General features: G+C 50.3%; 1 protein-coding gene across 3 annotated transcripts in view; it reads left to right on the top strand.

The window, feature by feature from the left end:
• Positions 1-526: 526 nt before the first annotated feature.
• Positions 527-13,797, top strand: part of CDC42BPA (CDC42 binding protein kinase alpha) — a 160,147-nt gene continuing 146,876 nt past the window's right edge. For 2 of the 3 annotated variants that reach the window (XM_040430597.1, XM_040430595.1), the window contains exon 1: positions 527-861. In XM_040430597.1, coding sequence (XP_040286531.1) covers positions 681-861 — 181 coding nt within the window. In that variant the 5' untranslated portion in view covers positions 527-680. The remainder of the gene's footprint in view (positions 862-13,797) is intronic. The other variant, XM_040430596.1, reaches the window with a different exon arrangement.

The raw sequence follows: 13,797 nt of genomic DNA, 5'->3' as shown, positions 1-13,797 counted from the left end.
TCTCTTAGACAGCCTGTGTCTTTCTCTTAGACATCCTGTGACTCTCTATTAGACTGTGACTCTCTGTATTAGACATCCTGTGACTCTCTATTAGACTGTGACTCTCTTAGACATCCTGTGACTCTCTATTAGACTGACTCTCTTAGACATCCTGTGACTCTCTATTAGACTGTGACTCTCTATATTAGACATCCTGTGACTCTCTTAGACATCCTGTGAATCTCTGTATTAGACATCCTGTGACTCTCTGTATTAGACATCCTGTGACTCTCTGTATTAGACATCCTGTGACTCTCTGTATTAGACATCCTGTGACTCTCTGTATTAGACATCCTGGGACTCTCTGTATTAGACATCCTGGGACTCTCTATTAGACTGTGACTCTCTTAGACAGCCTGTGTCTCTCTCTTAGACAGCCTGTATCCTGGGTGTGGGGTCTCGCCGTCCTCCATCTTCCCAGGCTCCAGTGTCCCCTCCTCCTCCTCCTCCTCCCCGGCTCTCTCCTCCTCCTCCTCCCCTCGGAGCCCGCAGGATCCAGTGTGTGTGTCCCCGGGTCTCTCATCCTCTCGTCTTCCCCTCAGGACATGGCGGGCGGGGCCGGGCGGCGGCGGGTGAGCCGGCGGGCGGGTGTCGGGTGTGTTGCGCGGTGAGGTGGCCCGGCTGAGCCGAGGAGGGTGAAGATGTCGGGGGAGGTGCGGCTGCGGCGGCTGGAGCAGCTGATGCTGGCCGGGCCGGGGGTGCGGGGGGCCGGCGGCTGGATGAGTGTGGAGAGCCTGCTGGACGCGCTGCTCTGCCTGTACGACGAGTGCTGCGGCTCCCCGCTGCGCCGCGACAAGAACATCAGCGACTACATCGAGTGGGGTGAGTCACCCGGATCCGGGTCACCTGTCTGTCCTACGTGTTGTGCCCGTCCTAGGGGGCGCTGCTGCCGGCAGTGGGGTCCCTGGCGCTGATGTCATACAACGAGGCCCCTTATTGTCGGGTGTCAGAGCTGTGTGACCCTGGTTGTCATCCGGACTTGTGGGGCATTACTGTTGCCCTGGGGTGTTTTTTTTTGTTTTTTTTTAACTGCAGTGCATTGTCATCTGTGGCCCCCGGGTGTCATTGAGCCTCTAGTGACCCTGATCTGGGCGACCATTCATCTCTCCTGTCACTGCAGTGTCACCAGGGGCATCTCTCTGGGGTGCGGGTCAGGGTCACCCCATCGTGCTGGGGTCACTGATGTCAAGGCCACCGGTGTCCGGGCGCAGGTCATGGCGTGGCGCCCACCGGATGAAGAGCGTATTATTAGTAGCATTATTATTATTATTATTATTATTATTAGTAGCATTATTACTACATAGTGATAAGTATGCGGCCGCTGTCACTTCTGGGACCAGATGATCTGAGCTCCTCCAGGAAATCAGGCCTCAGTTTTCTTCTCCTCCTTTCCTCCTCTCTTCTACTTCTCTTCTTTTCTCGGTTGCTTTCTTCCTATCTGTTTTACCAGTTTTTCTCCTCCTTTTTTCCTTCCTTTATTTCTTCATATACTATCTTCCTCTTCTATTCTTTTTCCTTCCATTCATCTTTCCACCGTTCTTTCCTTTCTTTATTTTCCTCTCCTTTTTTTGTTACTTTCTCTTTTCTTCTGTCCACCATTCCTTCATTATTTTCCTATTCTTTATCTTCATTTTCCTTCCTCTGCCTTCATTTTCCTTATTCTTCCTTTCCATTTGTTTCTTTTCCTTCCTCTAACTTCCTACCTCTTGTTTTCTTCCTCCCCTTTGCTTCCTTCTCATTCCTTTTTTCCCTTCATCTTTCTTTCTTCCTCCCTCTTTTTTCTTTCCTTTTCCATCCTTTTCCTTTCCTTACTTTCTAACCTCCTATTCTATTCTTTTCCTTTCTTCATTCAATTTCTTTCCTCTAAATTCCTTCTTTTCCCTTTCTTCATCCCTTTTTTTCTTTCCTTCCTTATTTCCTTCCTTTCTTCTTTCTTTTCTTCCTTCCTTTTTCTTCTTTCTTTCTATCCTCTCTTCCTTACTACCATCCACTCTCTTCATTTGTACCATACTCTTCCTTCCTTCCATCCATCCATTCTTTCTTTCTTCCTTCCTCCCATCTTCTTTCTTCCCTCCTGCCATCTTCCGTCCATCCTCTTTCTTTCTTCCTACTATGCCCTTCCTTCCTCTTTGTTCCTTCCTTCGTTCCTCTTTCTTCCTTCCTTCCATCCTCTCTTCCTACCATCCCCTTCCTTCCTTCCTCTGTCTGTCTCTGTCTTTCTTTCTTCCTTCCTTCCTCTTTCTTCCTTCCTACCATTCTCTTCCTTCCTTCCATCCTCTTTCTTCCTTCCTACCATACCCTTCCTTCCATCCATCTTCTTCCTTCCTTCCTTCCTTCTTTCTTTCTTTCTTTCCTTCCTTTCTTCTTCTTCCTTCCTCTGTCTTTCTTCCTTCCTTCCTTCCTTCCCTCCTCTGTCTTGTCCGGTGAGCAGACGTCGTCCTCTGGTCGTTGGAGCGTCCAGTGGCAGGCGTCCTCTCCCTGGTGATTTGGTGGTTGTGCTGTTTGTGTGTCCTGTATCTAGGAGGCTGTGGGGGAGGGGTGTGCGGTGCTGAGGGTCCGGAGTCGCCGGGTCGTGACACTGCCATGAAAACAAGCGATGATAAGTCTCCACCGGAACAATTCTAAGATTTTGGACTCTTCTTCTGGGGAATTCTTGTGATTTTGGAGTCTGGATCACATTGTAGTCGCCGTTTTCAGAGTATTTAAAGGGGAGCTCCACTTTCCAGGAGATGGTGTTGATGGCGGTCCTTGAATCATCCTCTCAGGTCTTACGGGAAAGCCGGGTGACAACCAGCATGGCCGCCATATAGGGGGCAGTCACCCAGTCCCTGTGCCCCCACCCCCTATCGCTGTATAAGCAGGCAGATCGGCCTAACCTGGTGGACCACCCTTGTAGGAGCCATGATGGCGGCCATGTTGGCTGACAACTACTTTTCCCCAATGCTAAAAGAGGAAACGTCAGAGCAGAATGTTTTCTAGAGGACGATTCAAGGACCTTATAACAGGGCTGTACGTTGGTGGAGATGCTCTTTAACAATTAACCCTTCAGTCAGTCAGGACCTGTCAGTGTCTTGTATTCCGTTCCCGATCACCGTCATGTACGGCACCGGTCGCCGTTCCCGGCCGGGGAATGTCCTAGTTTTCAGCACCTCCGTGAGTCCATGATGTCATCGCGGATGTCCTGTCGTCAGCTGTGCGCGGCCATAGATAGATCTGTGACCACCCCGAGATTTGTGCAGTAGAGGTGGTCTCCGGGCATTGTCCCCGCGGGTAAAGAAGGGTCCACCTGCCAATAGACTGAGGGGCCCGGCCCTGACAACTTCCTGCCTGTGCAGACGCTGCTCAAGGGCACAGGCTCCGCTTCAGAGGCAGGAAGTTGTCAGGGCCCGGCTAAGTGTCGGGCCCCTCAGTCTATTGGCAGGTGGACCCTTCTTCACCGTGTCGGGCGATGTGCGGTACATTTGTAGTATGGCAGAGGCCACAGTCCTGCTCATCGGATGCCACTGAAGGTCTCCCTGTTTGCAGTCCCCGGAGTTCCCCTTTACATCGGCTCACTACCTATCATCTGCAGTCAGGAATTAGGTAACTCGCCTATAACTTCTCATGCTGTTTGCTGGAAACCATCGGCAAGCAGCTGTTGACTGATCTTATTATTTGTCCCTGTGTCCTCGGAATTACAAATGGCGCAGAGTAATGGAGTGAATGAGCCTGGTCGTTCAGCCGGAGGGTCCTCCGCGGTCTGCGCTGACCAGATCCACATAGTGACAAGAAGAGGCTGTAAGTGGCATTATCAGTGCCAGCAGATGTTCCACTTATGTCGTGTCACCAAAGGACACACCGCGCTGGTAAGCCCCGGATTCCCTGGCGTACCGCGCCAGGAGGGGACAGAACAGCTGGTCACACCCCCCCCCCCCACGCTGCCTTCTGTCACCACCGACCATCTCATAATATGACATCTCTGATCCTGATAATGCCGGAGTAAAGGAATTTTATCCTCTACATACACCCAAAAGCCATAACATTAAAACCAGAAGGTGAATGACATGGTGACCTTTGTTGACAATGGTGCCCGTCAGGTGGGGGATATATTAGGCAGAAGCAGGAAAAATGGGCAAGTGTAAGGATCTGAGTAACTGTGGCGATATGGAGACTGCGTGAATCCGGTTAAATCATGTGGACAGCTGGGTGCATGTGCATCACTTACCTGGAGAAGAGATGGCACCAGGTGCACTATGGGAAGCGGACAGCCTGGTCTGATGAATCAGGTTACATCATGTGGACAGCTGGGTGCATGTGCATCACTTACCTGGAGAAGAGATGGCACCAGGTGCACTATGGGAAGCGGACAGCCTGGTGTGATGAATCAGGTTACATCATGTGCGTCGGTTACCTGAAGAAGAGATGGCACCTGGTGGGAAGAGGTGGCCTGGTCTGATGAATTACATTACGTCATGAGGACAGTTGGATGTGTGCAACACTTACCTGGGAAAGAGATGGCACCAGGTGCAGTATGGGAAGAAGGCGACCTGGTCTGATGAATCAGGTTACCAGGTGTTCACAGCTGGGTGCGTGTCCTTCACTTACCTGGAGAAGAGATGGCACCAGGTGCAGTATGGGAAGAAGGCGACCTGGTCTGATGAATCAGGTTACCAGGTGTTCACAGCTGGGTGCGTGTCCTTCACTTACCTGGAGAAGAGATGGCACCAGGTGCAGTATGGGAAGAAGGCGACCTGGTCTGATGAATCAGGTTACCAGGTGTTCACAGCTGGGTTGCGTGTCCTTCACTTACCTGGAGAAGAGATGGCACCAGGTGCAGTATGGGAAGAAGGCGACCTGGTCTGATGAATCACATTACATGATGTGGATGGCTGGGTGCTTGTGCGTCACTTACCTGGGGAAGAGATGGCACCAGGTGCAGTATGCGAAGAAGGTGGCCTGGTCTGATGAATCAGGTTACCAGGTGTTCACAGCTGGGTTGCGTGTCCTTCACTTACCTGGAGAAGAGATGGCACCAGGTGCAGTATGGGAAGAAGGCGACCTGGTCTGATGAATCACATTACATGATGTGGATGGCTGGGTGCTTGTGCGTCACTTACCTGGGGAAGAGATGGCACCAGGTGCAGTATGCGAAGAAGGTGGCCTGGTCTGATGAATCAGGTTACATGATGTGCATGGCCAAGTGCGTGTCTTTCACTTACTTGGAGAAGAGATGGCACTAGGCTCACTATGGGAAGAATGTGGCCTGGTCTGATGAATCACATTACGTTGTGAGGACGGTTGGGTGTGTGCAACACTTACCTGGGGAAGAGATGGCACCAGGTGCTGTATGGGAAGAAGGTTGCCTGATCTGATGAATCAGGTTACCTGATGTGGACTGCCGAGTGCGTGTCCTGCGCTTACCTGGAGAAGAGATGGCACCAGGTGCACTATGGGAAGCGGACGACCTGGTCTGATGAATCACATTACATCATGTGAACGGGCGGGCGCATGTGCGTCACCTAGGCTAGTTTCACATCTGCAGTTTTCTTCTCCGGATCTGGCATCTACCCAGCCAATATGCCGAGAATGGGTCGGACAAAAACATCTGTCGGCAACGGTTGTTGTCCGGCCGATTCCCGGCATTCTAAGCCACGAAAGCCTTCCCGAGAGGACATCTGCAGGTGTGAGACTAGCCTTACCTGGAGAAGAGATGGCACCAGGCGCACTACAGGATGACAGCAAGCCGGAGGAGGCCGTGTGATGCTGCTTGGGTCCTGGCATCATGTGGATGTGACACGTACCACCTACCTAACCACTGTACAGATAAGTACCCTCTTCAGGGCAATGGTGCCCCCTAATTGCAGTGCCAATTTCAGCAGGATAATTCCCGGCCACACTGCAAAAACTGTCTAGGAATGAGGAACGTGAGAAAACGGTGATGATTTGTCCTCAAATCCCAAGATGTCAACCCGATCCTCATCTGTGGGATCCATGGAGGCTGCATCGGGCAACTTACATGATCTGCCGCCGGATACTACAGGGCACCTTGTGGAGTCCAGGCCGGGGTGGGTCAGAGCCCGGGGGACCTGCACAATATTAAGCAGGCGGATTCAGTGCTATGGCTTGGGCATGGCACCCTATGGGCGATATATACGGTATACAGTGGTGTAGGTTCGGTGCATACATCAGGAGGTTACCGAACGTAAAACTCGTATGTGTTGTGAACCGAGCCTGGCATCACGTGGGTGCCATCAGTGCTGGGTATGCATCAGCTTGTGCTGACGCGCTGATCCCTGTATCCTGGATTCCTCTCACACGTTCCAGATCTTGCGGTCCCGGCGCTGACGCTGGCTGGATGCATTGTCCACCCCCATGCTCGTGCCGCACATGGGCAATGGTTTTATAAGGGATGGGGGGGGGGGGGTCGCCCAACTTTCCTGAGTACAGTAGTGAAGCAGGGCTGCTGGTGGGGTGGATTTCCATGACCATTGAGATGGATTCATCAGCCATCAACTGTTCTATAGTCCCCCATGCTTCACACCGCTGCTCAGCTCCTTCACATTGGTTTCTATGTACAAGTACCGGCTCAGCAGGAAGTCCATGTTCTAAGAGAGCTGCTGCCCCCCTACAGAGAGGGCAGAACGATTATATATGATATGCTTGTCATACCAGTGTTCAAAGCTGAAGCTTCTGCACTGTGTGGAGAGAAGTCTGTCTGGGATGAAACTAATGTTTGGTACAGTTTCTCTCAATTTTCAAGATCTCTGCTTGCTGCCCGTGCACAAGAACTGTCCTCTTTACACCCATAGATGGCAAAACGTAATCCTTCTCACAGAAGTCCGCTACAGTTGCATTCAGCCTAAGCACTCCTAGAGCACAAAGTCTCACTCCTGTCCCGATAGTTTGTCACAGTGTGTCAGGGAAGGAGTCCAGGCGGGTCATCTCAGAGGATTGTCTAGGCTGGAAGCAACTGGCACAAAATGTCATCTGTGTGAATTGTTGCGTCTGCGGGTTTTCAGCCTAATCCAGTCGGCTTCCATTCACTGACAGCAAGCACAGGTCTTGGAAATGGTTCAGAATTGACCCTGTATAGGTCATCAATATCAGGTGGGCAGGGGTCTGACTCCCGGCACCCTCTGCTGATCAGATGTTGGAGTTGTGGCTTCTTCCTAAGTTCCTAGGCCAGTGGCGTCACGTTCATCGGTCACATGATGTCCATGTTGCATCCATTTTTTTGCGGACCCATTGGCTTCGATTGGCCCGTAGTCCGCGTTATGGGGCCAAGCATAGAGCACGTTCTATCTTTTTGCGGAACAGACATATGGAGGCGGAAAGTTCACGAATGATCCATGTGCTTTCCGCATCCGTATGTCTGTTCCACAAAGAAGTAGAACATGTCCTATGCTTGCCCGCAGACCATTGAAGTCAATGGGTCCGGGAGAAAAAAGATGCAACACTGGCGTCAAACAGACATCATGCATATTTTGCGGATATGGTCGTGTGCATGAGGCCTATAATGACTTAGGCCTCATGCACACGACCGTTGTTGTGTTCCGTGTCCGTTGTTCCGTTTTTCGTGATTTTCTGCGGACCCATTGACTTTCAATGGGTCCGTTGAAAACTCGGCTAATGCACCGTTTGTCATCCGCGTCAGTGATCCGTGGTTCCCGTCCGTCAAAAAAATATAACCTGTCCTATTTTTTTCACGGAAAACGGTTCGTGGACCCATTCAAGTCAATGGGACCGTGAAAAAACGTGGAGGCACACAAGATTGTCGTCCGCGTCCGTTTTTTTCCTATCATTTGCATGGCAAACTTGACTTAGACTTTTTTTTGCTTTCCTTCATGTCTGGTGATCCTCCAAAAATAAAGGAAGACACACGGAAACAAAAACAGAAACGGATCACGGAACAACGGAACCCCATTTTGCGGAACGGAACACAACAACGGTCGCGTGCATGAGGCCTTATCCTGATGATAACCCATCAATATTGAACATCTGGAAAACCTCTTTAAAAGCTCAATTTTTTTTAAAACCTTATACAGTTGGCAGTGAGGTGACAGTAGGGGGCGATCACACTTGGGTGACAGGTGCCGGGTGTCAGTGCTTTCACAGCTGGAGGAGCGCTTACCCCAGACTAAAACAGCCGCACACACGGAGGGTCCTTCAGTCCTAACAAGCAAATTCAGATCAGGTGAACAGTCCTGTTAATCTCTATGGGGGGAGACTTCTTCTTGCTGTCAGTGAATAACATTTTTTTAGTTAGTCTCCAGGAGTTGAGACCCCGACAATTGGCCAGGTCAGAAGCCCCTGCAGGCATGGCGGACCAGTCACATCCGAGCTCACAGCAGAAGGCTGCCGCTAATGTAAAAGTAGCCTTATATGACCGTAGTGTTTTGCGGATCCGCAAAACACGCGGCCGCCGCTACCATAGAAAATGCCTATTCTTGTCTGCTAGAACATTTTTGCAGGGCTGCGGAACGGGACAACGGATGCGGACAGCACACGTTGTGCTGTCCGCATCTTTTGCAGCCCCGTTGAAATTAATGGGTCCGCATCCTATCCGCAAAATTGTGGAACAGATGCAGACTCGTTCATACGGTCGTGTGAATGTAGCCTAATTAGGCGGATGTACTGGGAGCGATGTTCACATACTGGATGGTACTGGTAATAAACGCCAGGGCTGGTTATGATCGTTTCCATGTTACGGTTCAGTAGACGATGATTCTGTACAGACGATTAATTTTCCTCAGTGATAATCGCTGTCGCCATAATTGTGTCCTCAATAAACGGACCTCTAATTCTGGAATAGGATGAAGAAGGAGAAGAGGATGCTGGGGGGTGTAGTACTGGACGGTGCAGTGGACCATTGGCCTGCTCAGCTCTGTGAGGCCTCCGAATATGCACTGTCAACAGCTCTTAGTGGGGGAAGGGAGGCAGAGCACAAACCTCTGCGTTTAACCTCTCTGCCGCCTGACGTGGTCATGAGAGCTCCATGCCAGGCTGACACCAGATCAGGGCCAGTGACGTCACGGGGATTGTCAGTGTCCCGCACCCCAAAGTGTCAGCGTCCCGCACCCCAAAGTGTCAGCGTCCCGCACCCCAAAGTGTCAGCGTCCCGCACCCCAAAGTGTCAGCGTCCCGCACCCCAAAGTGTCAGCGTCCCGCACCCCAAAGTGTCAGCGTCCCGCACCCCAAAGTGTCAGCGTCCCGCACCCCAAAGTGTCAGCGTCCCGCACCCCAAAGTGTCAGCGTCCCGCACCCCAAAGTGTCAGCGTCCCGCACCCCAAAGTGTCAGCGTCCCGCACCCCAAAGTGTCAGCGTCCCGCACCCCAAAGTGTCAGCGTCGCATGGTTTTGCACGAAGTGTCCTGTCTTGTATTCCACGCTTTCACGTGCTGATGTTCGGCTCTGTTCACATTATTCATGGCTGCAGCCCTCTGCGGTCACTGCCTGGTCTCAGGCTGCACGGATCCCTCCGGAGACAATTTGGTCTTGGTGCACCATGCTGGTTACTTCACCCCTCCACCTGGGACGCAGATAACTGCAGCCATGTTTAGTCTCCTCCGTGCTGACAGTGCGGATTAATAATTCATCAGCACCTCTACATTATATATGCGCACCGGTATGGATATATAGAGAGAATGGCGTCAAGCCATCTGCCCCATAGGACGACAATTAACCTCTTCTTCTCTAGAGGGGGATCTTGCTGTGTGATGTCTCTTAAAGGGATTGTCCTCTTTGGCCACTTTTAATTGGAAGAGGCCTCTAGTGAAGAGTTTATTTTGGGGGCTTCTGCTGCTGGGACCCCAAATGACCCACTGTTATTACTACTATTACTATGTGCTGGATCCTCTGTACTGACTTAGAGGGGGACAGGGAAGCTCTGCATCTTTTTGGTATATTTTGTGCTTTATTTTCAAGAACTCTGATCGCTGAAACATTTTTCTTGAGGAATGGGTGCACGGTTTATTAAAAAGCTGCAGCGCTTTTATTTTTATTTTTAAATGGTGCTCGACCCATGCTGGGTCCTGTGATATCACTAGTCCTGTTCTCAGACCACCTCTGCCTGCGAAGTAAGCTGGCATCATGGAATGGCCGATGGAGAAATGCAAATAAGGATGAAGGGGTTAACCAGCATTGGAATGGGCCGATGGTGACGGGCATATATGTTGCTAAAAAGGCTCGGGTATATAATGGAGACGTGCGGCTGAATTGATGCGCAGTAATACTGGCTCTGGTCTGTACCGCTTCTCAATGCAGCAGCTTACATGTGTGTTATTGTCAGTTCCTGGGAAAGCTGGGTGACTGATACAGGCGCCATTTTAGTGGCTGTCACCTAGCTGTCCCAAAATCCTGATGGGCAGGTTTGCCAAGTTACCGTATACTGTGGTGTAAGAATTGAGGGTGAAAGGTGTTTTACTGCTTTACTACACGGCCTTTCAGGAGTCTGGGAAAGCTGTGTGAACCCTGAGGGAGCCATAAGTGTCTAAATGGATCTGTGGTGCTGTAAGTTCAGTCAGACCACAAGGGAGACCTTGTGCTATATCTCGAACACAGGTGCAAAACAAGGAGCAGCCATTTTGGTTGTCACCCAGCTTCCCCAGAAACAAAACACCATGAGGAAGCTTTTTGAGAACTGTCTAAAAAAAAATTATTCTTGTTGCCCACAGCAACCAATCACAGCTCTAATTTCTTAAACTGCTCTGGTAAAATGAAAGCTGTGCTGTAATTAGTTGCTTTGGGCACCACAGACCACTTTCATTTAGACCAGTCTAGAATAAGGCTGTTGCTCATAGCAACCAATCACAGCTCAGCTCTGTTTTCTAAAACTGCTCTGGTAAAATGAAAGCTGCACTGTGATTGGTTGCTATGGGCACCACAGGCAGTTTTAATTTAGACCTGTCTAGGGTTAGGCTATTGCTCATAGCAACCAATCACAGCTCAGCTCTCACTTCTTTAACTGCTCTGGTAAAATGAAAGCTGCACTGTGATTGGTTGCTGTGGAACAGCAGATAAGGGCTCATGCACATGACCGTGGTTTTTGTCTGCGTACGATCCACATATTTTGAAGATCGAATGCTGACCCATTCACTTCAATGGGGCCGCAAAAGTATGTCCGTTCCACTGTCCCACATAAAATTAGAACATATCCTATTTTTGTCCATTTTGCGGATAAGGATAGGACAGTTCTGTAGAGGGCGGGACATTCTGTTCCACAAACTGCAGAACACACAAGGCTGGTATCTGTCATTTTCGGACTGCAAAAATGGCTACGGCAGTGTGCATGTGCCCTTAGGCTGCTGCTCATAGCAACCAATCACAGCTTAGCTCTCATTTCTTTAACTGCTCTGGTAAAATGAAAGCTGCGCTGTGATTGGTTGCTATGGGCAGCAGCCTAACCCTGGACAACAGTTTATAAATGAAAGCTGCCCACAGTAACCAATCACAGCGCAGCTTTCATTTTATCAGAGCTGAGCTCAGATTGGTTGCAACACAGACAGATTTCTTTTTTGATGGTGGTCTAGGATTAGAAAAACATCTTTCTCCCACACCTGCCCTCAAATTGTATGTGCCCAAGCCTATTGATTTCAGTAGGAGATGAGCTGCAATATCCGACAAAACTCATGAACGTGGTGTGTGGCTCTGTTTCTGGAAGAAAGCAGCCATGTTTTTCTAGCCCTGGTCAACCCCTTTAAGTGATTTTTTTCTTTTTTTTCTTTGAGGTGTGAGGTAGATAGTGCCATCAGTAGGTAGACGACTTCCCAGCTACCGGGCATGTACCTGGCATGTGTGTGCCAGCTCCAGCCTCTAAACTCCACTGACAGGAACTGCGCAGTTTTTTCCCTGTGGCGGTAAAGCGTTGGCCGGCTCTATTGTGCGCGGTCGCGGTCTGCTCTCTGGTGATAAGTTCTGCTCTAGGGCAAACAGAAAGCCTCGTTAATATGTAGCTGGCAGAACGTGCCAAGCTTTTGTTTCTACCCTCCTGCCTTTCCGTCTTCCCCCTCTCCCTGCGCAGATGAAAATATTGTTTTGGTGGAGGAAATGCTGCTCATGATTCTTATGGGGGCATTTAATAGCCCATGGTGGGTACTGGTTTGGCACCTGGTCAATGGTCTGCAACCTGCAGCCCGCCAGCTGTTGTGAAACTACAACTCCCAGCGTGCCCGGCGGCTGCCAGTTACCAATACTTGTGCAGCTGAGGGTTTGTTATAGTTAAGGCCTCATGCACACGACGGTTAAGGCCTCATGTTTTATTCCGTGTCCGTTGTGTCGTTTTTCGTGATTTTCTGCAGATCCATTGACTTTCAATGGGTCCGTTGAAAACTCGGCTAATGCACCATTTGCCATCCGTGGTTCCAGTCCGTCCAAAAAATATAACCTGTCCTATTATTTTTGCGGAAAACGGTTCGCGGACCCATTCAAGTCAATGGGACCGCTAAAAAATGCGGAGGCACACAAGATTGTCGTCCGCGGTTTTTTTTCCCCTATCATTTGCATGGCAAACCTGTCTTAGACTTTTTTTTACATTCCTTTATGTCTCGTGGTCCTCCAAAAATAAAGGAAGACACACGGAAACGGAACAACGGAACCCCATTTTGCGGAACGGAACACAACAACGGTTGTGTGCATGAGGCCTTAATCCAGTTACGTTTGTATCCGATAGGGCAGTGTTCCCCGACCTGTGGTTCCCCAGCTGTTGCAAAACTGCAACTCCCATCATGCCCTAATCGCCTCCGGCAATCAGCACATGGTGGGCCTTGTAGTTTTACAGCAGCCGGGGATCCACAGATTGGCGATCGCTGAGATAGGACATGCTGTAGACCAGGGATGGCCAAGCTGCGGCTCTCCAGCTGTTGCAAAACTACAACTCCCAGCATGCCCAGATTGTCTACAACTATCAGCCTTCAGCAGGGCATGGTGGGAATTGTAGTTTTACAACAGCTGGAGAGCCGCAGGTTGGCCGGCCGTGCTGTAGACTAAAGACGTCTGGTACTTCTCACAGCTGACAGTTTGTTACAATGTACCGGTGCCAGTAAAACGAATCAGTGTGTGAGGAGCATCATGCTGGCCATACACGTTGGATGGCAGACGTTTGGCCTCCCAAACACATGCAAGCTCAGCTCGACCACTGGCAGATTATCTGCTTGTGAACCAAAGGATGGGGCACGTTGAAATCCAACAGCCCTATCCTTCATTCCATTGACCTCAGCCGAGGTGGGGATACACATGGTCGGCCGGTCCCGGAAAAAATGGACAGTTTTGGCAAACAGCTTAGGGGGATAGGGGATTTCATGCTTTGGATGTAAACAGCACTCTTCATATTCACTGACAGCAAGCAGAGGACTGTGAAATAGTGAGGAGACGAAGCACAGTGATAAATTGGCCTAAAGAAACCTGTATGTTGCCCCTAGCAACCAATCATAGCGCAGCTTTCATCTTGTCAGAGCACAGAAAGAAGTGAAAGCCGTGCTGTGATTGGTTGCTAGGGACAACATGGCCTGTCCTTGACATGGATCCCTTTAGGTAGGGATTTAAAGAGTTAAACGCAGGGAGTGTTGGGCCCTGGAGCACACAGCACCTCTAAACAGTTTGGGGGAGCCACGGGGTAAAACCTAGTTTGACCCCTCAGTGGTATCCTGTGGTAAAGCTGACAGACAATATGGCTGCCTCCATTACAGCTTTAGTCGCCACATCTGCACGTTTCCTCACAAAGTTGGATGCATTTCACTAAACGTTCCCACTTCTGACAGAACTCGGGGGGGGGGGGATTTGTCTC

Source organism: Bufo bufo, chromosome 4 (genome assembly GCF_905171765.1).
Source record: "Bufo bufo chromosome 4, aBufBuf1.1, whole genome shotgun sequence".
Taxonomy (NCBI): Eukaryota; Metazoa; Chordata; class Amphibia; order Anura; family Bufonidae; genus Bufo; species Bufo bufo.
This window is presented reverse-complemented; position numbering and strand designations above follow the sequence as displayed.